This window comes from Monomorium pharaonis, chromosome 4 (genome assembly GCF_013373865.1).
Source record: "Monomorium pharaonis isolate MP-MQ-018 chromosome 4, ASM1337386v2, whole genome shotgun sequence".
Classification (NCBI taxonomy): domain Eukaryota; kingdom Metazoa; phylum Arthropoda; class Insecta; order Hymenoptera; family Formicidae; genus Monomorium; species Monomorium pharaonis.
Genome location: NC_050470.1, coordinates 5619141 through 5646442, shown reverse-complemented (window position 1 = coordinate 5646442; position 27302 = coordinate 5619141). Strand labels below are relative to the sequence as shown.

Below are 27302 nucleotides of genomic sequence, written 5' to 3'. Positions count from 1 at the left end.
CAGATGGAAGAAGTAAAAGTATGATTATTTTATCCTAATAAAAGCGGTTATGTTTTATCTTGCATGGTTCAAATCAAGCTTTCCAGTAATGCGACGTCCTAATTAATGTGTCCCACTTGAGAATTGGTGGTATCTTCAGCTTTGCAACTCCTTGCCCTTTTTCGTAAGACGAAATGGAACCAGAAGAAATCCTACCCATCATAGTTCTTATTACATTCTCCTGTTCAATCCAATTATTCTTTCCGTTCTTTAGCGTTGCTTTATTCAGTGACCATTGGATCTACTTTTTATCATCTACATCAATAAGTTTAAGTACCCTTCTTTTTAATTCTTTTCAATTCTAACATATATGTATAAAATGTGATATATGTATGTCTATGTATGTGTATGTGTGTACACATACATTTATATATTTGTCTTTTTCACCCTTTGTTTTCCCTTTCTCCTTTTTTTTCTTGTCTCGACTACTTTTTTGGTTCATCGGATATCTGTTTGGCCCTTTAAATTTAGGTCAACTTTTTTTATTATTCCGTCTAGTTCATTTCTTCCATTCGTTATCTGAACCTTTCACAGTTCAACGAATACCTTCATTAATGTCATTGCGCATGAATGAATCCGCAGCATGGCTCTTCTCTTCAGCGTTTCACAGCTCAAATTTCCTACAAATCGAGGAAGATCTTCTCACCTAAAAGCCCTGTCTGTTATTGTTTTTCCAGGACCGCGAATTCGTGGAGATGGAGGTGCCGTACAACGGCGCCCCGAAGAGGCCGGGCTCGCCATCGCCCCTGACCTCCCCCGCGCACAGCACTGCCTCCAGGGGCGGCCTGCTGCAGTCCTGCTGCGGGCGCTGCTACCCCCAACGTTACCAGGTACGCGGTCGACGTATACTCGCCTCGATTACCTCCATAAACGAGACCGCGCCCTCGTCCTCCTCCCATTCTCACCAATCACAACCCGGTCGGTCGCACTATCAGCCAGCCCCGGTCGATCCGACGACCGTGCCGAATGTCGTGTTCAACGTGCCAGGCGACGCCGACCGGCAGCGTCGTCAGGACGCGAGTTCGTCCAGTCCGTACAACGAGACGAGGGTGTGAGCCGGGGTAAGGACGACTGTCGGAGCGATCTTAATTATTCGGCGACAGAATCGATCTTCGGAATCGATTACCGGGCGCGAAACGCAACGCAATGCAACCCGGTTGTCCTCACTGAACTGGGAACTATCGATTGGGATTCTTGTTCTTCGAGAATGCTTGCTATTGAGTTCTCAGGTGTCGATAATAATCCAACGAATTTCTCGGTGGATTTAAGGACGGAAAGTGATGTCGCAAATAAGACATCCGTGTCATATTCCAATCTTATTGAAATTAATCGCTTCAAGCGTGACGAAAGTATTATACCTAAGCTCTTCAGCTCGACAAGATGAATTGACCTTCTCGTACGAGACTGACTGCGATTGCAGTTATATCGCGAGTAGGGAGTCTTAATTCAACAAACGTCTTCTCGAGAAGCGCTTAATTCGGATACGACGCTTTTAATCGTCGCTGCTAATGGAAATCAGCTGTTTCCAACTGAATGAGCAGCTTAACGGTCGCACTCAGTAGTTTCTCCTAATTCTTGATCCCTCCGGATCGCTCTAGTCGTTCTCAGTCAAAATTTACGATTAACTAGGGCCTCTGACAAAGACTAACTGCACCGTGTATCGCGAACAGAGAGGACAAGACAGAGCGCTGCATACACTCTGTCTTTCTTTGCAGGCCACCGTAGCTACTTTATCTTTGTTTCTGTTGTCATTGGTACAATGTGCGGTTTCTCTTCTGTTAATCATTCTTTCTGCATCATTCGTTCTTTAATGCAATTTATATTTTCCTGAAGATTAAATCATACGTCTAAAGAGATTAATGCAGTTGATGGAGATAAGATCTACTCACTCAGATCGAATTTTTCAATTGTTAAGATAAGGACAAGGACGAAACAAAGCTTTGTTAAAGTCAAGGGCGATTAATTACGTGGGTTGAGTTACATGTAACTCATAATTTACGATGGCTGCGCTAAGTGTTGAAATTATAGTTTGTATTCCCATTTAGAAATTTATCACAACAAATTATGTCGTCTTTATTTGTTGTTGAGTCAGGATGTTTGTTAATATATTCATATCGTTTTCGTATCTTTAATACAAGAGATGGATAAAATAAAGATTTTACCTTATTATGCCTTTTAAAGCGATGATTACAAAAATATCCAAACTTATTTATTTAAATAAGTTTACATTTCTATACTTTTATTTTTTATCTAAATAGCATTATTTTTCTAATGTACTTTGTGATATGTTAACGAAAAAAATCTTTTACATTAAAAAAAAAGTTTATTTTGAAGAGTATATATATAAGAGAAGTTGAAAGCAGAGAGATTGGAATTGATCGAGAAATTTAATTCATTTTATTTGGTTCTAATAGTCAATCAAATTAGTCGAGAAAGTTAATTTTAGAGATAAACTTTGATCATCGAAGAAGATTTACAGGTTTGATCTGTGTGTTGTCTATCTCTCTCCATCACTGCCGTTAAAGGTACGAATTGGTACTCTTAGGAAGTAGGCGATAATCTCGATTCTAAATCTCCATGAGAGCGCGGCAATTAATAGAATCGCTGACGTTTCGCTCGCTTGGTTTCCAAAGATTTATCGCTGAAAATGTCCAGATTGACAGACCAATGAGGTGTCCAACATGCGAGCGTTCCGTTCCGCTACATTACTATTGATTAATCTCTAGGATTGCTCAGGTACGCGTTGACCGAAGAATCTTATCGCGCACATTAATCGTGACAAATTTAGCGTTTTGATGTAGGTAACTAGGCATCCCAACAGAAATCTAGAAAGAAAGTTATCTCATAGTATATTGCTATCTCTTTACCAAATTCTAAATTGATGTTATAGTTATAAAGATAGAGTAATGGCAGATACATTGAATACACACTTTTTGTTTTCCTTGTGATATTATTTCGCAACAAAAAGCAAATAAAATCGCATAAATATTATACGTTGATATTTTTTGATAATATACATTTTGTCTATCTTGTATTCTTTTTCATAATTACCTTAACGTCTTCCTTTTTATATAATTTTGGAATATACTTTACTTAATCTATACGATATGGAAAATATTTGTTTTATAGATTTTCATTTATACCAAATGTGACTTATATATAGAGAAAAAGTATTTTTACGGATATTATTACATTATGATCGGGTTCGTCATATTTAAAGCGTAATTACGTTTTCCAGCTACGTGAGTTTTAATTTTCTCGAGTATATTTTTATTTTCATTCTCGGCGAGCTACGCGATACTTAAGTCTTGATCATCTCCGACAAGTGTCCGATGAGACGAATAAAACGCGGTCGCGTGTCTGTCTTCCTTCGTTATTTCTGCGACTCTTTCCGACATCATCTGTTTTTGTTTCATCACTCTGAGTCACGATAGTTCTAAATGTCGGGCAAAAGAAAATAAAGTCATTTTGTTGGATTTTCTTACGTTATAAAGAAAAATCTCAAAATTCCGATCTGTACCTCTGTAACATTTTTTCCTAAGAATTGCGGAAAGCCAAAACAGCTATTTTAAAGTTTCATTATATCTATTAGCAAAATTATATAATAATACGTATTAATCATATTTATAAATGAAATATGTTTAATTCTCATATCTCCAATGATACATCATGTCCTTAATTGTATTGAGTTGTGGAATTATAAGTAATAAATATTTTATTGTAAAACTATTGAAAAAGATATATCTTAATGACAAATGAAGAATTTGAAGAAACATACATATTAAACATATTTTTCAATTTTAGAGAAATTGATTAAAATAACTTTCGCTTCTCAAAGTTCAAAGTCCAATTTTAGAGGCAAATTTCAAAAATAAAATCATTTTATGCGATAATAATGATCGGTGGTTGGACATAAATCTATATATAAATTAACCTTCACATAGTCGAGGCCGGTATTAACGAGGATGAAAATGAAATGATGAACGGCCCGATCAAACAACATATCGGGGATGAACATCGTCGAAATCCCATTAACAAATGTCTCTGCTGTCTTGGCTTCCATTTTTTACAATACTTTACTCGATGCCGTTTTATTTTTTCCTTTCGGTCTTACTAATCGTCGGTTGATCTTCGCCGTAATTTATGAACGAGATTTTAAATTCTCATTACGTTTGTGAAATACTGACAGCCATTTGGAATCAGAACAATTTCGGCAATTAGGCTACTTATAGTAGTTATAGTTCTCCTTTATTTGATTTCAGGATTTATCTGATCTAATTTTAATTGCATGAACGTGTTTTAATTTAAGTTAATTTAACTTTACTTTGTTTATTTAATTCTAAATTTTTAAAGATTTTATTTATGTTTTTTTACAGCAGTTGTTTGTTTTTATATTTAAAAAATTGTAACTTTTATTAAAATATATATTTATAGACTATTACGAACAGCATAATGTTTCGACTATTTTGTTACAAATTTTCTTTGTTGTGCTCTGTGCCATTTCTCTTTCTTCTTTTCCTTTCTTAAATTCTTGTTATTCTTTTTATATCGATCATATTATAGGTCAATAGAAGAGTATTATTCTTGATCTGAAATATTGTCTTTCGTTGAAATCTAAATTTTATGGAGTTTAGTGAAGCACTTCTTTCTCTCTCACATCGTAAATCCACGAGAGATCTCGATTCATAGGACGCCTTTGCCTTCTACTGTAGAAGGAGAGCGAGCTGCTCTTTTTCTCTCGATTATATCGCAAGTCAGCGACACACAACTTTTACTTTATAAGTTTAATAAAAGAATTCAATAACAGTTACTTTTTATTTTGATTAATTTTATATTGAATTTAACAACAAAAATGATAATTCTCTCTGTTGTTGTATATAATAACTTTATATTTTACTTATACTTGTAACTTAAAAGTTGTGCGTCGTTGTGGTTACACTTAGATCTATAGCAGATCCGATAGAATCGACCCGTCTTCCAGAGAAACTGTCGACCCCCATCTCTCGCGGAGCGTGTCTCTCCGCAGCCCCGTGTCCTATGTCTTCCATTTTTAGATTAACTTGATATATATCGCTGCATCGAATCCCTGCCTCGAGCTCGCGCCCATTCCCGCTCTCGTCTGATTATCGCTCGTATTAATAATCCGTAACTCGATCTGTGTAATCCCCATTCCATTAAAATCCATCGAATTCCACATAACGCGAGTACGCCGCGCCGAAAGTTCAACCGCAAAACCCGATCCGGTGTGGCTGATTCACGAACAGGCAGCTAATCGATATGTCGAGACAAATCTAGCTCGTATTTTATTATTCATAGAAATCATAATTGCTATTTTTGCGAACACGTTAGTGTAACGTATTCACATTTGATCGAAACGCGAAGTAAATCTCTTGTATTCTAAATTATCTCTAATTAATTATGTTTAATTATTAAGTAAATTGTAAATAAAGAGGAGTAAACGCAAAGATCTTAGGATCTCCGATTTCGTAATAAAATCAGAATTACAAAAATTTCGATAGCTTAAAAAAATTTTTATACGTATTACATTACATCTCTAAATTGACTTTAATGTTATAAATGTTATAAATCACATTCGTGTTAAAATAAATCATAATGACAAATTTATGGCTTTTGAAGCAGCAATTAATGATAAGATTATCGCATTTTAATATATTCGTCATTATGAGCCATATATTTAAATCCTAAGATAAAAATTTCATAAACAGTTTCGCATTTCGATCTAAAATCTACGTGACGCTAGTGATCGCTATTAAAGCTGGAAATCGCGAATTGGCGATACCATGAGCAATATCTCAGCAATGACGTAATCATTGTTGAGATAATCAGCTTATTTCGAAAGACAATGGCAGAAAATCGCGTTATAGAATTCCGAAATTGTTCCTTATCGTCACGAATGAAGGAACAAAGTTTTGATCAAGTTTAATTCCCTTAGAGGTGGCAAAAGGATTGATTAATAGGTTTGAGATTTTTCTGCCCGTAAACTAGTTTTAAGATGAACGAACTCTTCCTTTGTTGGTAGGCTCGACGATAACGAAGAAGCGTTCGAAACTTCGAATTATTACGAGTAATTATCGATCGACAGCGATAATACAACCGGTAACAATGTAGGAGCTCGCGCGGTGCGAGATGTACATATATATAATATTCATTAATACAAATCGTTTTATCGAATCGTCGAAGACTGGCTTGCATTAAAGATCAAACAAAAAAGTTTTGATTTTTATCTTTGTACAACACACTTTAATTTCTCTCGCAATTCATAATATTCCTTTGCAGCAGGGCAATCTAAAAGTTAGAAGTTGCAATACTACCCAATTGGAATAACTTATTTCTGGCTTAGTGTCTTACAATTATTGTCTTATTATTACAAAATAAATTAATAACTCTTTTTTAATTTTTGTGACAATCTCGATGACGCAATATCATTTATATGTTTTCGTAAAAAGTTTTAAAGGATTGTTAACACAAAAAAACAGCTACAATCAATTAAAATTCTAAGCATTCCTCACATCATATTTTTTTAAAGCCGATTATATGTATGGATTGTTATTATTGCCTTGTTGTGAGAAACATAATTGCGATGTTATCGACTAATCGGATATCACATGCGCATCCTTTGATTTCGAAATTCATTTCTAGTTTTCCAATTTGTGACGCATGCCAGTCTAATAGAGTTTTCCCATTGTGATCGGTTTATGGGAAAATACGGTTGCGTGTTCTTTATTTATTTATTTTTTTTCGTGAAGATCCGTGTCGACGTTATTCATTCGTCATGCAATCGATTCTACGTGGCGATTAAGGGTCGATCGCGAATCGGCGTGTGATTGTCAGGAGAAAATAAATAAGATGTCCATCATGATTTTTTGAAAAGTAATTAGATTTTTATCTCAAATCTATGCATATTTAAATAATTATCGTTAAATTATTGTTAAATTAATGTTTCCATTTTCTAAATTTTCTTCCAAATCTTGATAGCTTTCAAAATTGTATTTTTTAATGTGAGAAATTGTATTAAAATCGATTTGCAGTGTTTGTATTGATAATACTCATACGCTGTCGAAATTTTCGATCGGCCCTTGTTACATTTTAGCTATGAAATACTTGCCACATTCCAAACGGTCTGTTACTTTCGATAATGTGATTATTTTTTCTCACGTATCGCGGCCTAAGCGTGACATGATGAAAAATCAAACCAACTGAATCAAGGAAATAAAGAAACTGAGATTTTTTTAATAAACTCCTTCATTCCTTACATGACTCTTTTTTTAAAATAAATATAAATATCACATTTATACATTAAGACTAAAACGAGTATGAAATTGTTTAATGCAATTTTGATAAGTGAAAGAGAGTAACGACTTTGTTTTTTTATTATAGTAATATAAATATGCGCGATATTGTAGATTATACAGAAAATAAGATATTGAATGTGATATTTATATTTCGCATGAACATTTTTATACAAGATAAAAAGAATTATAAAATAATTATAAAAATTATGATGTATTAAAAATATTATCGCGCGCACAATTTATAATAATAATATTATTAATATTTATTAACAGCGTAATTTAGATATCAAGACAAGAGCTCAATGTTTGACGATTGACTGGTATTGTTTTTTATTTCTTTTTTAAACTTTTTAAATGTGCAATCAACGGTTATTGACCATTGTTGATATCATGCCGTATAATGCGGGAAAGGAATATAATATATACATATGTATATATAAAAAAGTTATTTTTTGAGTTGGAAAGGGATAGGAATTGCTCTATTACAATAGACAATTATCAGCGTAAAAAAATGGTGGAAAAGGCTAATCGGGCAGTGAGCCAAAAATAAACGTTTGACAAGAAAATTACTGTCCATATGCGAGTATGCACGAGTTTTTACAAGTCGCTGTATATAACCGCGTATGGTCATCCTTGCACAATTATCGACTTTAAGTTGATATAACAACCCTGACCTTAGAATTATGCCACGTGATGTAGGACAGAGAAAGTGGGTTCGACCGGTGTCTCTATACCCTTTTGTAAAGTGGCAGTCACATTGCATTATTGTGATAAAAATTCTATAGAAAAATTATTGCATCATGAAATATGTAAATATGCCTAAAAAACTCAATCTTTTGGTAAAATGAAAATTTTGCATTGTTTTGCAGATTTATTTAATTAAAAATTTAATAAATCTGATTAGTGAACGAAGAAGCAATACGTTAATAAACAATAAAATTAAGAATTTGTATATATTAACAGATGTTATATATAAATTATCTATTTAATATACATTAAATTTGAAATTTTATGTAATAAACATGATCAATTAATATAATTGGATTATAATTACGTGCTTTTCAGAATTCACACTCCTTTCGTTATGTATTATATTAATTTATTTGATGTACCTTGTAAAAATTATTTTGTCTCAAAATAAAGGATAAATAAAGCAATTATTGATCAGAAAGTTTTAGCATCGACTTTGAAAATGAGATGCATCGTAATGCGTATATTTTGTACAAAGGTATCATTTTCCCGGTTATATTTATAGAAATATATTATTTTTCGAATGCATCACGCGATGCACGGCGTATAAAATTAGAGATTGAATTTATATGCAAAAGAAAATTAAGTATGCAAACTAAAGAACACGCGAAGCCCAAGACAAAACTTGGCTTAATTTATTAACAATAAGAGCATTATTGATATTACCTGACGTCTTATAATTAACGTATTATAATTTTTTCATTTTTTTAAAAATCGGTATCACATTACGCGCTACGATACGTAGACACATGATTTTTGGTTTTCAGTGATAATATATAGACCAAATAAAACCGAGCAATTCGAACATCGGCGAGCACATTTCGAACGTTCAACGAATTTATACGCTCTCGATACCTCGGAGAGATTAATACGATCGCGATTATTTATACAGTCGCCAATCGCAGGTTGCATACAAGTCGCGTGCGGCTTGCATATCTGTACGCGGCATGCAGTTTGTACACGTTGAATGGCAAGTGGCATACCCACGTTGCAAAACGATGATCGATCGGTTGGTACAACCCCGCACGTGACCACCTATACAGTGAGGATGCATGCATTGCGAATGCACGTCGTACCTGAAATGCACGTGTACACAAGTCTGATCGACAAATTAATTTTAATCGTAGTAATGTCAGCGGTAACAATTCAATATCGCGGCAACTAATTTCAATGTTAGGAAATTGCTTTACAAGCGATAACGGTGATAGACAGAGAATAGTCCAATAAATTAATTACAGTTTAATTAGTATATAACGTTAATTTTTTTTTGTGTTAAATATTTAAGATAAACAATGCCATATTTTATATGATGCGTGTGAAAATATGTAAAAAAAAAGTAAAGATCCCCAATATTACATGCAATACTTTGGCATACATTAATATGAATATAAATGGTGCGTTTGGTTTTAATGCGTTTAATTTTTATAATACGTAAGATTTAAAATCACAAAAAATTTTTAATTGTATCTAATATTGGAAGACTTTGATACTACATATGTCGAAGAGTAACTAAAGTATATTAAATCAATATACGAAAGATCAAAATCGGATTTGCTGGCCAAAGAGAGAGATTTCCTGTTTCTTCAAGTTGCCCGATATTAATTAAATAGCAGGATGTTTATCGCTCCGTCGTGCACCATAAAATTTAATTGCTCGTGAAAAGTCCAGAAGATTCTGGAAGCAGTTTCCGGTCATGTAAGCGCGGTACGTGAATAATTCATCCGTAAAAATCGGCTGAGTAATATTCGTTTTTCTTCGAACTGTTCGCGGTAGTGTTTCTATTAGAGTGAAGTGCTTCGCTCAACCTTCTGCTAGATATAAAAACTCTTGTTGATCTTTTGTGTAGCTGTATGTGAAAGTAAAAAAAGCGAGATAAAAGGAATAATAGATGAGGAATACATAAAGAGAAACGACAAACGGCCTTGCTAATTCGTGGATTCATTAAGTTCTGTTTTATTTGAGCTTTTCTCTAATGTCCGCCCTATCTTCATACGATTTTCCATTCCGATCAATGACGTTACTCCGAAGAAATATATCGTACATAAAATCGATCAAAATCAACACTTTTCATTTTCATAAATTAATGTTCATATTAGCATTTTTTTGAATTATTGAGATATCATTTGTGTTATTTTTATTTTTATTTGCGTATATTTTAATTATTGATATTTGGTATAAAAAAATATTCTTTCTAATTATTTAAAGCAAAATTTACATTAGAGAGGAAATGAAAGCAGAATAAAGTGATCTTATTTGTTAAATATCATAACTCTTACCAAGTTAAAAATCTAAATTCGAGATTTCATGTACAATATCTGTGCATGCTAATGGATTCAAATTCGTGAAATTCATGAAAGAGAAATCTTATTTAAATAATTAATACATGTATTCTCTGGAACAATCTGTACAAATATGTCGAAATTGAAATTGAAATCAGTCTGTGTCAATAATCTTTTCTTATAGTATAATTAAAACGATATTGAATATTCTGTCTATGCATACGTTTCAAGGCATTGATATAAATTTCTATTATTCTCGCGTACTTAAAGACTGTCAATTAATCTAGGCGGACAGCAGTCGGGTTGATAATTAACCGCATCCGAGTCTATTAACAGTAACAATAAGCAGCTATTATGTCTCGGCTGTCTGCTATGAGTAATCCTTCGTTGCGCGACATAAAATATTGATTCCGTAATTCCTGTGCTATTTACATTGTGCTTTATGTGATTACCGACAATAACGAATAGCAACGAAATACATTCATTAGTACATTAATTTACATAAAACTTCGATTTTCAGACATATACATATAGTCCAGTTATTTTAGTCCAAAAAATGCCTTCAATGCAAAAAAATGGTAGCAACAATTTTGTTTTTTTAATCGCTTTATTTTGTTGTTTTAAATAACATACTGAAAACAGAGGAAACAATAGCGGCCAGGCTTAAAAAATTATTCAAGTTATCCAAGTTATCAAAGGTTACAAAAATCAGTTTCTTTTTGCAAAAATCTCGTTTTCTATGGCTTGGAGGTCAATTGAAGTAGTTACAAGAAAGAAAGTTCATGTAATTATCTACAAAAATGATCCTATTCATTTTTCACGTACAACAAACCGTTTTAACTTAAACAAGCGGTAAAGTTTCCCGATAAAGCGTATGCTCCATTCCGTATAGCTTATACATAGGATATGAATGCTATGTTTAGTATATATGATACACATATATATATATATATATACACATTTAAAAACTTTAATACCGCAACAAAACAAGTTCGTGATGATGCAGATGTGTTAATTATTGAAACTGCAATGAAAGAATTAATCGCTATTGTCGTAGTAGGCGAAGACATCGATCTTTTGGTTCTTCTCATAGGACGTAGTCATTTACACTATTTACAGCAACAATTATTTTTCATGAAACCAGGCAAAGGAAAGGTCAAGATACAATTTTATAATTCTTCAAGCTTTTACAAATATCCTCAATGTAAGCAACATATTTTATTGCTACATGTAATAACCGGATACCACTTCTGCTCTATTCAACAGAGGAAAACTAAATACATTAAAAATGTTCGAAAATCGTCCTGATTTGTATCAAGCTGCCGAAATTTTTCAACAAGAAAATTGTTCTCAACAACTCATATTTGAGAATGGAGTGAAAATTACATTGGCAATGTATGAAGCTCCTAAGTCGGAAACATCTCTTAATCATTATCGGTATTTAAGTTTTGCAAAGTCGACAAGTTTCACTGCTGTAAAATTACCATCGCTTCCACTTACAACTGCAGCAGCTCAACAATACTTGTACCGTGTATATTACCAGATCCAAACGTGGCTGGGAAAAGACATAGATCCACAATGGATCTTTAATAATAATTTTTTGGAGCCCATTACAACGTTGTTACCATTTGCGCCATATAATATTCTTAATTTTTTGTAATTGTACGAAAGGATGCGGTGCCAAAAAAATCAGTTTATCTTACTCCATTGTATGCGGCAACTGTCATGAACAATCACGTCTCAATACAATGCCTGAAGCTTCTGCTGTTGATTCTTCCGATAACGTTTCTACTGAGAGTGATGATATTAATACCATTGATCTTTTTGTAACAAATATCAGCGAAGATGAGAAAGATAACGAAGATACAGATCTCTTAGAACTTGACAATGAAATACTAATACATGAAATTTATGAAGACGAGGACGAAACGCAGTTTTTTTACACTTAACATAGACTAGGTCTACTGGGGATACCATGTAAAAAAAACGCGGCTTGTATTTTACCTGAATGGTGGTGCGGAAACGGATACAGCGCTCGACGTTCACATTCGTCACTCTTCGCAAACGGTTCGTCGCACGTGAAAAATGAATAGGACCATTTTTGTAGATAACATGACCTTTCTTTCTTGTAAACACCTCAATTAATCTCCGAGCCATAGAAAACAAGATTTTTGCAAAAAACTGATTTTTGTGACTTTTGATCTTGAATAATTTTTTAAGTCTGGCCGCTCTCTATTTTTAATATGTTGTTTAAAACAACAAAATAAAGCGATTAAAAAATATTTGTTGCCACCATTTTTATTGCACTGAAAATCTAAAATGACTGGACTAATATAATTCAATAGTTTAAGAAACCATAGCTTAAAAATTAGTCATAGTGATAAACGACAATTTATTTTAATTTTAATTTACAATTTAATTATTAAAATAGTTAAATTTATTGAAACTTGATACCGTAAAAATGCTGGAAGAAATTAAAATATTCTGTGAAACTAAAGTTTTAATAAAATCTCAAGTATTATCGTATAAGATATATAAAGAGGTATTGTTTATATTTCAAAATAAATATATTTCAAAAAGTTGCTGCGACAATGTGAATGAAACTTTGCCTTTAAAAAAGATTTTTATTCTTTTTTAGTTTAATTAATTAATGAATCTCTCTCTCTCTCTGTTTTTTTCTCTCTCTTTCTACTTTTTGTTTTCTTTTTTGAAAATTTATTAAAAATATATTTTGAAATTTTGACCTATTGTCACGAAATCTCTTTATTATCTTAAAAAAAAGGATAGATTATTTGTTTGAATTAGCGTTGCCTGGCGTTATTAAAAAAATGGCATAATATATATATTAGTTTTAAATACACAATACACACAGTATATGTTAGTTTAAAATAAAGCCATCTTATTATGCTAGTACTTAAGAAAAACGTAAACGTAAAAAACTCTGTTATCTTACATCTTTTATGAATGTTGTTGCTTTAGGCGTTTGAAAAGCTATGACGAACATAAAAACCAGAAAGTGTCATTCAGCATATGGGTATATATACATAACGAAGGAGTGTGAGATTCGAAAGACACGGCCTCGTGTCTTTACACGAGTACTTTGCAACGCAAATTGGTCGTACACGTGCGATACAAAGTTTTATACTTAAACATAGTAGAAAGTTGCGTGTGAGTGCATAAATCATTGAACTATACAACGTCTATATGTTATTACGGACATAATTCTAAAAAGAAGTTATCGTTACAGATAATTATTTTTCAAACTATTTCCAGAAATTATATTTTAATATTAGGATAAAGAAAAATGTAGAGAGCTTTAATTAAGCTTTCTCTTTTAGTACATAAAAAGAACAATTTTACTGCAGCGTCTAAAAATTTAGCTAGATTTAAAAAATAATTTTATGTTGAACCATTATAATTATGTAGGACGCTCAAGCATAATATTACTGTTGTAAAAAGTTTTGACATTTTAAAAATTAGCTTGTTTAATATGAACGTTCAATATAATGTTTTAATGGTTGAACATAATTATTTTGAGATTTGTATTAGCATATCATTCTTTCGATGTAGTAATGTATTATATATATAGAATTTATTAGAAGTTCTTATAATTTTTCAAGTGCCATGAATGTCGTTACAAATGTACAATATAGTTACAGTTTTATACATTTACTTCAATTTTATATATGCTTATATAATTGATCTAAAGCAATCATTTGAAACTATTTGCTACATAATTTTTTTGAAATTTTTTAAATGAAAAGATGCTTTGTAGCTCTAAGGCGTAAATAGAGATCATATAGTGTTATAATGCTTTTAATATCACTATTGAGAACGTTGATCAATTTTTTGTTTTAATTTTTTAATTAAAATATTTACATATTGTGTTTTTTTATATTTTATTATATTATGAAAAAATACAGAATATTATGAATAAGTGAAAATAAATTTTATACTTGTTTATATAATTGTACGTACTTTTTAGTGCAATTTATTAATATAAAATATAAAATGTAAAATATAAAAGAGCGTAAAAAGATTAATTTGAAAAATATTAATAAAATTTCAAGAATCTCTACGAAAAACAAGATCATTTGTAATAAAAAGAAAGGTTCAACTTTTGAAGATTTGAATGCAAAAACTTTTATGTAGTTCCAAAGGGGGGATTTCATCTGAACCGAACCCGAATCTTCATGGGAATTTCTTCTGTTCGCGGACATGGGAATTCAATTAAGCTTCTCTCGCGAAAGTTCGTCGCATACAAATACATCGCCATCTCTTCGGATCGAAAAGTGAAGAACTTCGAGAAAAAGTCGACAAAAAGTTTGACGCGGCGGATTTACCGATCTTCAACGTCAGTTCTATCGTGACGTTGTAATATCGGTAATGGTATCGTCATCACGCTTAACGGATTTTTCGGTTCCTTAATCCATGCAATTAATCATGATCACCGCTGGCGACTATCGCTTTTTACCGAGACATTCGGAAGTTAATAGATCGTATCACGAGATTCGCGCATTAATATTTATAATTTTATACTTCCGTTTCGTTCAAAAAGTCATCAGAACTCGCGCGGACGTCGGCGATGACGTCGCGTCGGATTAACCGGCGCATTATGCACACTATAATGTAACACGAGTTGCTTTTATGAATAATGCATAGCCGAAGGAACAGCGGGAGCCTGTAGTGGAGCACCCACTTCAGATCAGCCAGGCAAGACAAAATTGAATCTTAAGTGTACGTTCTAAAAAACTCCGCCGATCCACTACTCGTCGTCGACCCAGTAACGAGCACCTTTTTATCTTCATCCCCGGCAGACTCTATTACTATTAATTGTTAACCATGTGACAAAGGAGCCTAGCACGCTTGGTCGAGTATTTTTAATTTAATATCGCGTTTTGCTTGAAAACTTAGGTGATTTACCAATTAATCCATACATTATTTTTAAATAATATTTTTAATTCTTTAAATTATATATATATGTGTGTGTAATGCAATATATAATATGTTTGGCATGTTAAATTTGACGTCTTGAAAGAATTTTTGATATTAAAAATCTGCAGCGAGTAAATCTAATATAAATCTTGATGTCTCACATTTATGATTAATAGAATAAATAAAATATAATAATAAAGATTACAAAAAGTTTAATTAAATATTGATTAAAATTTCTTTAGATTTAAGAATAAGGAAACTTTAAATTGTAATATATTAAAATCTTTAACATTAAAAAAAAAATCAGAAACTTAAAAAACTAAAAATTTTTAAAATTAGAATTTATATTTATAAGTTACAATGTACTAATAATTCTATATAAATTACGATATTATGATATTATATTTATAAAATATAAAATTAAAATGCTTATTATTGTCAATTACTTATTAGTTAATTTTATATTCCGTAGTAATTTATTCTATTAAAAATGATTTTGTTTTGATTGGCATTTGTCAGGAGATTAATTAACTTAAGTGACATTCTATTATTTGGAAGTGCATCAATATCGTTGATGGCATGACAGGATTTCAAATCCTTTTCTGAATACTTGCTCGGTTGAAATACTCGCTTGAGCGTGCTGAATTTCTTTCTCAATGTACTAATTACATGTCACTTGATTTATATGCAACACATGTGAGCGCGTAATGTATAATTACGGCCCCGAATTTACTCACGTTGTCGTGCGAGCGGTTGCTAGTTTGTACATATATCGTACCAAACATCTCTGGCCGTGTAATTGCATGTTCAATCGCAGAATTGTTATTACTTCGCATAAATGTCAAAGATCATATTTATACGCGCGTTACAATTCGCTTCGTTTCTATCTCAAGTATTTCTAACTACAAGTACATGGCATCTGATATAAACATGCTACATGGGTTATATAGATCGTCGCAAAGTGTTACAAAATTACAAACGTTTTGAGGAAATTTTTTTTCACTCTACAACGCTAGTTCTTTTTTGTTCTGCGCTTGCGGTTATTTTCTTACGCGTCAAATATTTTTTAGTTTGAATTATTAACTACCCTACATTAACTTTATAATCTAAAATTCTTTCCACAATGCGCTCCTTCTTGCAGTTTATTATTTAGACGGTTACTTCACCATGCCTCGATTTATTTCTTTGGAAAGATCGACCACTTTCTAGTTCGGATTTTGCGACATTCTGTATAATCGTCTTGTATATAACTATACTTGTGTATATGTATATATACTCTATATCAACCGGTTCTTTCTGGCCCGAAATCTTATCCCGTCACAGTGAGCAAGATTAATTACGTATTATTCGTTATCCCGTCGAGCCGCGTCGATTACAACCGGCCTGGATGATTAATCGATGTGAAAATCGAGCGCTTCTCTCTTCGTTAATAACTTGCAAAGATTCTCCGTCGCGTCTATTCAAGTTACGATTTGGCCATCAATTCGCATTGATTAATTGGCGTCCAACAGGTACGATGATCGGCTGTAAGCACTACGTGAGCATCGCCTTATAATCTCAATTGATCGTTACGGAAAATTCATACGACGCAAATTGTCAGCGGTCTTAACCATCGCAAACGCGAAATACTATATAATAGTGTCGAAATTTACAAAAAATATACAAACAATTTTTTATGACACTTTTTTTATTGACGCTAATGACATTTAAATAAACATAAAACTGTCTTTTATGATCTCTTATGAACGTGACGATTTTGCTTCTAATACCACATTTTTTGGTGTAAACTTATTTCTTTGTATCCCCATTTTCACAGTTGTTATTGTTACTTTTTGATAGCATATAATAATTTTATAAATAATTGAAAACTATTCTCAAAATGTAATGCATTTTGAAAATAATTGTTAATGTGCATCGTGATTGTTTTTTCCGCGATTATTTCGTTGACTTAAATTCGTGTTTGAATGAATCAGACGATAATTCACATGTACATATATCTAATGATAATTATTTATGTATTTTGTATTCATAAACATACATTTGTAAAATGTCCTGTAGAACGTATTTCTTCCTATTGTAAGGTAAGAATTAATAATTACAGGTATAAATTGTCTCTCTTTAATTCCTGACTTCGGTTTTTTTGTCGTTGTTGTTTCGTATTTTTGTCGTTGTCTCGCAGCACAAGGTGTACTCAAAATACCGTACACTTCTTTTCGTTTCCAGAGCACTTTGTGTAAATGTGTGTATTAATTTATATGTGTACAATTATTACTTAATCTCTTTTTTAGTTTTATAATGAGAGAATACCGCGCGAATACCGAGAAAACATGTGTACGTACGCGTAGTCTTATTCGTTCGCATTCGGACACCTGTTATCGTGACAGCAATTTACCGGGAAATAATTGCGCCGAAAATCGCATTGCCTGCAGGGGCTCATTAGTTTTCCGCTTTGCCGATCCCGCGTGGAAAACACGTATTTCGCTCGAATGCAAAATTGTCACTCGCGCGCGCATTCGCACTCGAATTCGAATTGTTTGACTCGTTCGAGGGTTTTGTGACGCATCGATGTTTGTGAGTTAATTCGTTTTGTCGATGATGCGCGCTGTATGCACGTCACTTCGTCAATTTGCAGGCTTTTCTGGGGTTATTGAATCAGTTGAAATGCCATGAAGTCCATCGGTTTTTACGGTCAGTAGTACGGTATACGTTTCTTCGAAAATCGCTGCAATCGAATTTTATTATGGTCGTTGGAAAGTTGAGCAAGGAAATCGAGAGAGGATATCGTGAAATATTACTGCCCTACGTATAGGGATGAGTTTATAATATATTCATCGTGATCTATTGAAATAAATACAAGTTAAGATGATGAAGTTTATACTTAATCTTATAGGGATTAGCAATAAAAGTTAGAAAACAGAAATTGTGATAGGTACGGAGGAAAGTGTATATCTTCTCCATTCTTATTCATATGTAAAATTATGCATTATAAAGTAAGAGAGTGTTTTTCTTCTCAAGTAAAAATAAGCTTTTAATAATATACTTGCGATTATTCATTGCTAATTAGGAAATCTATATTAAAATTGCGTTTCACCAGAAAATAACAATTAGAATACACAGTTTGGGGGCATCATGCATAATACCGATAATTGTATCACTGAATCAACGCACTAAAGAGCCTCTAATTGCTCGTTGGCTGAACAAAAGTTATTCGTACGAAAGGCTCACGGTGCGAGTAACAATAAAGGGGAGTAGTGTTGTAGGAAAGAACATGGCACGGTAGATCTCTATTAAAGCTTCATTTCCACATCCATCCACACACACACATACATCGATCGCGAGAGTAGTTGGAAATTTAGGGGGAAGTCCGTAGCAAGCATTAGCGTAGGTGTACCTAGCGTGCAACAATGTAGTGTGTGCTTGTGGTTGTGGATTTCAGCAGGCGTACAGTCAGTACATCCCGGCTACAAGGGCCCAAGTGTCCGGGGCCCAAGGTGGGCAGACGGGGGCCGCCATGGATGGCACTTACCTCGTCGAGGCCTCGTTCTGAAAAAGTCCCCTCGTGCACTGTAAACGACACTAAAGCCAAACCGGACCGAACAGAGAAAAAAAAAAAACGTAGCAATTAAAAAGAGTAATAAATGAAAATACGACACCGCCACGTGTCGCACGACGCATGAGCGATTACATTAAACAGCCGAGAAATGCATTAGAGGAAATGCATGCGTCGGCAAAGAGTAAATATATGTAACGCGCTAGAAAAGTCCGGAGCTTTGCGAACGAGAGCTGAGACTACGCTCATCTATCGACGTAAAGCAGATGCAATTTAGAGTAACCAGAGTGAAGGTAAAAGATTTATGTACATAAATACAGTTTTCTCCCCGACAGAGAGAATGGAAAGAGAAGGACAATGACAGAGAGAGAAAAAGCGGCGGTTACGTGCGAGTAATCGGGCGAGAAATTGAATAAGAGAGAGAAACAGTATAAGAGAGATATATGTCATGTATATAGAGCGAAAATAATACATATATCTGTATCGACTCGCCGATCGTTCGCGATCTAAGAAAATTACCGAAAAAAAAAAACCCACAAACAACACAAGCAAAGACACACACAGTCGCGCGAAATCCACAAAGTCAATCAATCAAATTCTTCTATTTCATCATTTCCGTGCCATCACCGACTCCCTACGACGTCGACGACGACAACGACAACGACGACAACTCGACGACGATCATGACGCTGCTGTTTGGACCCACCGACAACGATCGGCGCTGCCTCCTCATCCTTCCATCTTCATCATCGTTCTCGGAATACGGTGAACGGAAACCGCCATCGATGACCACGACGACAACGACGACGACGATCATGAAAAAAAAAACAAAAACAAAAACAAAACAAAACAAAACAAAACAAAATGTACGAATTTGTGGCGATGAATACCCGCGATCGATAATGGCGATAATGCCTGATCGATCAATTGAAAATCTTGTAGAGCCTGTCCTATCAGCTTACCTCGAACGAGAGCAAGGACAGAGTGGTGCTCATATACGGCGACCGTATACAGGTGCGGAAAAAGGTAAAGAAACCATGTTGGCAGGCAATTGCAAGAAATGATGACTATGACGATAATGATAATGCTAATATGATGATGAGGATGATGAGATATTATTTATATGTATATATGGTAGAATTATGTGTGGTGTATCAAATGTCTGGATCTCGCGCGCTTCTCCGTGCTCTGCCATGACGTGAAGAACATATCAGGATCCCCTCAGCAAACCCCATTCCTTGCGGTGCTCAATAAATGCTTTTAAGAGCGATCAATCTCTGGATTGGCTTCTTCGGTGTCTGCTTTCATCCTCGGAAAAAATCCTTTTTGCCCGCTGCGCTTATTTAGGGGGTTCTTGCATCCCTTGGAGGCTCGTCGATGAGGCTGTGCATATATACTATTAGTGTGCAATTTGCTTCTTATGGTTATGGATGTGTGGCTGTCTTGCTTTTAGGGAGACGGTAAGATGCTTTTAGGGATATGCCAGCCTTTTAAGAGTCGATAATTTCCTTATGCTAAAAGCTTTGTTTTATATACAAATAGTTCATGTTTATATATAAATATCTTACTTCATTTTAGAGATTTTTTATGATTTCCACAATATTTCCAATATGTATCGTTACCATTATTTATTCAAACGAATATTGAGGAGCTATCACACCGTTAATTTCCGATGGAATGGATATTTCAGCATCGGAATTTAGGACACTTTACTGTCCTTGTGAAGCATGTCAAATTTCGCTAATCTGATCTTGTTGGTGAACACGAAAATTGACGACGGACATTAGCGCTGTGATGCGCCGACTTAGCACTTTTTTTCTTTACGGTATAACGCCTCATCACCATGCAATCTCTGCGGTTCGTGCCTTACGACCTACAACACCCTTGTTGCGGTTCTTCTTTTGTTTAAACTTCGAGCATAAAATACGTAGGAGTTGTTCGAGTGAGAAGGGTCGAGAAGAAAAAATTGCGCTGTTCTTTTCGAGATCACCCTTGGAATATTTTTTGCTATCTCCTTTAGCTGTTAGTCTTCTCATTCTTTTTGTGAAATTTGTCTGCTTGAATTAGATTTTCTCGCTTACACTGTGTAACAAAAAAAAAGAAAGAAGTTTCTTGGCAGCATAAAAATCGTGTCATTTTCTTCAAACTATTTTTTAAAAACTTTTTGTTAAATTTTTAAAAGTATAACTTGTAAACATATAATAAATTTTCTGAAACTAGGACAATTTTAAACATTTTGTCATTTTGAAGTAGTAAAACGGATATGTTCTATAAATTATTGTACCATTATTAATAAACGTTTCCATGACAAGTTCTTTAAAATAAGATAAACTAAAATCGATTTTATTTAATTAAAATTCTATTAGTATAAAATTTTATATAGGAACAAATTTTTTTTATTTTTTGTTATTCTTTAAGCTTAAATTATCAAAATTATATTCATTATTTTTATGAAAAAAGAATTAATTTTAATTTGATTAAAGAAATTTTAAAAATCGTACAACTTAAAATAAACTATTTATATATTTTGTTATATGTGTTTTTTGTGGTTTTTTAAATGATAAATTAGTTTGAATTATCACAGTTTCTTAAAGTATTGGTATTTTCTCAGATATACGAATTTAGTTACATTCTCGCTACGAAGTTCGTATCTTTTTAACTAAACAGAAGTGTAGCAGATAGAAAATTCACAAAGAGCAGAGAGTTAGGGTATAAAAAGCCGTGAAGAAAAATACGTAATACAACAGCTGTAGAATAGGCCGTTAGTTTCTTTCGTTTTTCCTTTTTTTTCTTTTTTTAGTTTCATGACTTTCTTTCGAGGCAATTTAAAAGTGTCGACGATTAAAATAGAAGCTCTTCTTTTTCAAAATTTTTTGATTTTACGGTTACGAAAAATACTTTTAGTTTTCCGGAATGCTTGTCATTTTTTTTACATTTTTGTGACACATTTCACAAGTGAGATACAAAAATGATTTTTTTAAATGTTTCGCAAACGAATGATAAAGAACTGTTGTTGCAGCATTTGCATACGCAGCAAGTCTATTCGCTTCCCGTACCTCTTTTACCTTCGGTTTAGTATTTTATGTGTAAATTTATATTTTGCGAGTAAATACAATTGACCCAGCATGATGGAATATATCCTTATATTTTGTAAAGTTGTACTTTTAATATTATATTTAAAAAATAGGCAGAACTGACATATAAATTCTGGAAAACTAAAAGTATTTTTTGTAACCGTAAAACCGAAAAATTTTGAAAGAGAAGAGCTTCTATTTCAATCGCCGACACTTTTAAATTACCTCGAAAGAAAGTCATGAAACTAAAAAAAAAGAAAAAAGAAAAAACGAAAGAACAGCCTATTCGTTAAAAATTGTGTTTAAAAAGAAAAAAATAAGAGTTATAATTTAATTTTTTAAATAAAAATAGTTGCTTTGTTTCTCATATGTTTTACATTTTTAAATATAATTTATGTGATTGAACTGAAATCCATGTATATCTAAATTTAATTCACAATTGTAATTATAAAAAAATATTAAAATTATACTTTGAATGTTACTCCTAACAAAAGTTAACAAAACAATTAATAAAAACAAAATTAGCCTTGCTTGCGTCAATGTTAATTTAAAGTAATTAAAGCAAGTGACATCAATGTCAGTGATAATTAAAAAACTGTATTTTGCTATTCAGGTTGTAATAATGTTTACTATAAAACGTATGTTATGAAATAAACGAACCGTTACTAAAGCATTTGCAATTGTAATCAGAGTACTATAATTGACTTGTAATTCTTTCGCTCCACTGTAAAATGGGCTAAACAAATGTACTTTATTTTACTTAGATATGTTATTCTTATTGGGAAAAAGAGATTTATATTCAATTTGTATTATATATCATATATAATAAGATTTCTGTAATCTAATTATTATAAATTACAGAGATAAGTAAATAGAGAATTAAATAGTTATGGATTATCTCAGTTAACACGTAGTGTAAACGAGAATTAAATAGATTATCTAGGCTACCTTATTTGTAGTGACGAGATGTCTTCTTGGATGTTTCATGCGAAGTGTAATTGGATATTACGAAAATGACTATCAAAGGCAAAGGCTGTGCATTTATTTCAGCCGGATTTTCTATCGTTGATATGCTACATTAACCAAATCCTCGTAAATGTCTACTAAATTTCGCATAAACTCGCCGTTGCATCAATATAGCGAATAAATTTAACCGTAAAAACAACCTTTACGGCTGTCGTCTAAATTGAATGCGTTTAAAGGCGTGACGTAAAGTTTTGCTTAAATTTCCAGTGCTTATCTTGCGGCTCAACTTGATTAAGTCATCAATCCGTCTTTTATGATTCTTTCTTTCTCTTAAAACAGCGGCTATTAAATCACAAATTTTATCTTACATTTTTACTACAATAAATTATTATAAAAATAAAGAAAGAAGATTAAACACAAAACTGTAAAATTTGGAAGCCCCTTTTATTAAAAACGAAACTATAAAAGTAAAAAATAAATACCAATTTTGTTAAGCTTATTGCATACTTATACATTATAGTGATGCTATTAATCGAGTGTATTGACAGATAGAGATTTAATGTTCCATATGTGAATATTTTAATATAAAATCTTCTAATCTTATTGCAAACTTCTGATTAATAATATTTACTTTTGAGCTTATCATATCTATAAAAAGCATTGGCGCAAGTATTAAGCAGTACATCTAAAAATAATACAAATATTTAATACATTTGCATTACGTTTATTGATCTTGCTTTCTGTATTTGTATTTATATGCAATAAATTTATTTTACGGAGGATTATATTGTGTTGGTATTACTGCAGATTATCTCATATCGTGATCGGCTAGCTTGATTACACATAATGTTCACAGAGTATTAAATTGTCATGTAAATAATTATGAGTACCTTTTACAAAAACTTGAAGCTTTTTAATCAAAATATTCAGAGGTTGAGGTTTTGTTTAATTTAAATTGTTTTTATCTTTTTTTGTTTGATTTTACTGATTAATTAATTAGATATTAACTGAGAATATGTAATAAATAATGTAATAAAACTTCGTAGGATACTTCGTACATGCAAATATACTTATATATTTTTATTTATTGCATTTTCGTGCATTGAAATTTAAGTCACTTTGATTCTATATTTTTCGCACTTGCTGATTTCGCGCATGAAATCGTTCAAAGAAACGTTAAGTTTCAATAACTTTTAGTATTTTTATTTGATCTCTTTCCGCATATTAAGCGTTTATACGTTTTATTGCGGTTTTAGTAGAAATAATTTTGCAATATTGCGTCGTTTCCAAAGATTCATAATGGAGGCACTTCTATGCAAACTGTTTTACGTTTTGCTGCTTTAATACATTTGTTGAGTATTATTAGAAGAATGTGCCTCGAATATCTGTGTGTTTATGTGCCGTGAGAGAAATGAGAGATGCAAATAGCTTTGTCATAAATTTCATTTTTATTTAAATTCCAATAATCTTGTTTTCTTTTCAAATAGAAATAACGATTTATTTCGCATTTAATTTGACATTTTTATTTTATATAGGGTTTTACTATAACCTTATTATCTTTCAATCGCGAAAAAAATTATATAATTTAAAATAAATTTAGTTATAAATTATAGTTATTTAATTAAAAAATTTATTTTATTGTATTTAGTATTGTTGCATTAAATAATTTATTAGTCATATTATATAGTTGAGATAAATAAATTTTGATAATATTAATTTTAAATTGAACTTAATTGCAATGGGATCAAATTATAATTATTCACGTGTTTTAACAACTAATGTCATAAATATTTATATTTATTAATTGTCACATAAACTTCTAAACGGAATAATGAGTCTTTAATTATATGAGTAAAAAAGTGCATAAATAAATCTATAATATATAATATATATGCATCTTTTGCATTATTGTGAAAAAAAAATCATTTTATTATTCTTTACACAGTATATTATAATTAAGATATTGAATTTTTGGAATTAAAAATTTAAAAGAGATTTTAAAAATGAAAAAAAGTAATTTATTATTGTACTGTTCTGTTCAATGATTTGCAAATGTTAGCACAATTGTTACTTGCTACCTCTCTAAAATTATTGCTTTAGACTCATTGTCAGACGAGTATCTGGCTTAGTCTCAAACACGCTAGTGCATAAGCAGTCAATTCGATACATCCGACCTCGAGACATGTCGCGATTTAGTGCTCTTAGGCGTGCGTGCATGTAACTGCACTGCGGCGTAACGTGAAGCCTCGTGGTGAAATTATCAGGACTTGTGAAGTAAAGTCATTATTGGAATAGACGCTTTATCGCCGGAATGTTTGTGAGGGATTAATGATCGCGCACGTGCGGCGACATGTCGCGGAGGTCAACCCTTGCGCCTTAAACTCGCCTAGAATTTACTGCATTGCAGTGCGCGCGAGACTAGTCGTCGGTTAGCAATCGGAGCAATGTCGATTTTTCGTTAATGAATAGTTATTTTGAAAATTCTTTTTAACACGGCATTATAGCCTGCTGCAAAAATAAAATTTGTAGCGTAAATTCGAATGTAAGAGGAAAGTAATTGAAGCGTAAACGATACTTTGAAGGAAGTGTAAATGGGAACAGTGGAACGTTCCAAAGAAACATTTTAAAACATCTCTTTTACGTTTTGCTGTTCTAATTCACGCTTTCTAAATGTTTACACTTTATTTACACTTCAGTTATTTTCCCCTTACATTTGACCACTTTCCGATTTTTATTTTTGCCAGGAATGTAATACATTCAATATTGTTTGTGGTGTGTAAACTGCATCGAACTATCAGATTTATCTGCCACTATTTGTGAGTTTTGGATTAGTTATGGATCAAGAATATTCTTTTCCCGATTGAAAAATAATATCTTATTTAACTTTATATAATTTCTTTTTTATATTAAACATACTTTTGAACAGTAAATAATATCGGAGTTAATAAGAATCCAGGATGTGGATAGAGGGACATTTTAATAATAAAAAGATATATAAAAATATCCATTATACATCTATATCGCATAGATCGGCACGTGTCATATACAGTGTTATATATAATGTTCTTAAACATTTTTAGCTCGCGATTCTAAGAAAGTATGTATGAAATTGGCATATGGATCTAAATAAGATATGACATAGATATAAGTTGAGCGTTTCAATTCTGTTTGAGCGTTCTTTGGGGCTATTAACAACGATGTAACATATAGATTATATTAAAAATGTGACATCAAATATAGAGTTGAAGCGTCAATCGCGTATGTTTACGTCATAGCTTAATTCGATGAATACATCACATAATTTGTATATTACGCATCATTTACCTTATTGTAAACTTGAAATAGAACAAGACAAAATATTTTAATACGTACGATTAATAATAAAGTTGCTTATGAGAGAAAACTGCAGCTTTAAAGATTGACTTTTATTGTGTTTTTCTAAAACTGTTTGAACATTTATTAGATTTTTAGATTTTATCTCTCTCATATCTTATTTTTTTGTTTCTTTTTACTTTTGCAGATGTTAATTAAAATTTTGTAGTATCTCACTTAGATCATACTAAAAATTATATGTATCAGTAGGCATACATAAAATTTATAAAAATTATTATTCTTGAAACTTTTTTTCTAAAATTTTTTAAGTAACCTTTAAAAAATTTTTTTGAAATTGATCTAACCGACAAAATAAGTCAAGAATCATGCGGTAATTAACCATAATCCGCTTTATCTTCCTCTGATCAATTGTTACCCGGCGCATTCACGCAAGCAATTATAAAATCGATTGAGGATTACCACTACATTGCCCTATTACTAATAGCATAATTAAACGTCTGAGATAAGACTGATTTGCTGTTATTAATCACAAAAGACGTAGCGCCGAAAGTCACACGATAAGCGCAACACATTAAGTGTGTGATTACTGTATGGTAAAGTTGTGCGTACGATTAAATGCTCGAGAGGGTCATGCTGCCAGGACGAGCTATAAACTCAACTTAGAAACTACGTAAAGTATGATGATTGCTTGTAACTGTTACGCTGCTGATTATCAGGAGTGTTCAATTTATTATCTTCGCTTGTAAGATGTATAACGCACTTCGCATGCGGCTGTCAGAAACGATATCGATTTTTCGCTCACGATTCTTCTCTCTTGTAAGGCCGATATCTTGCGAGCGTCTCAATTTTGAAAAATATGATAGTTTTGCTCTGTTTATTCTTGCACAAGATGAGCTAAAAAAAATTCAGTAATCTTTATGCTCCATCAATTTATTAATATAATTTTAATATGTATTATAATATTTGAATGACAAATGCGGGCATGATAATTAATAAGTTACAACTGTATATAAAAATTTATCGCATGTTTTATCGAGACATATATATAAGTCTTTATTCTCAT

At 32.3% G+C, this 27302-nt stretch overlaps 1 protein-coding gene across 14 annotated transcripts in view; it reads left to right on the top strand.

Moving 5' to 3' along the window:
* LOC105834830 (potassium voltage-gated channel protein Shal) overlaps positions 1 to 27302 on the top strand; it is a 114203-nt gene that overhangs the window by 68990 nt on the left and 17911 nt on the right. For 5 of the 14 annotated variants that reach the window (XM_028189212.2, XM_012677611.3, XM_012677610.3 and 2 more), the window contains exons 4-5: positions 717 to 869; positions 19809 to 19892. In XM_028189212.2, the coding sequence (XP_028045013.1) occupies positions 717 to 869; positions 19809 to 19892 (237 nt within the window). Of the gene's footprint in view, positions 1 to 716; positions 870 to 15043; positions 15095 to 18752; positions 19399 to 19808; positions 20967 to 27302 lie in introns of those variants that run through there. The other 9 variants (XM_012677619.3, XM_012677620.3, XM_028189213.2 and 6 more) reach the window with 5 other exon arrangements.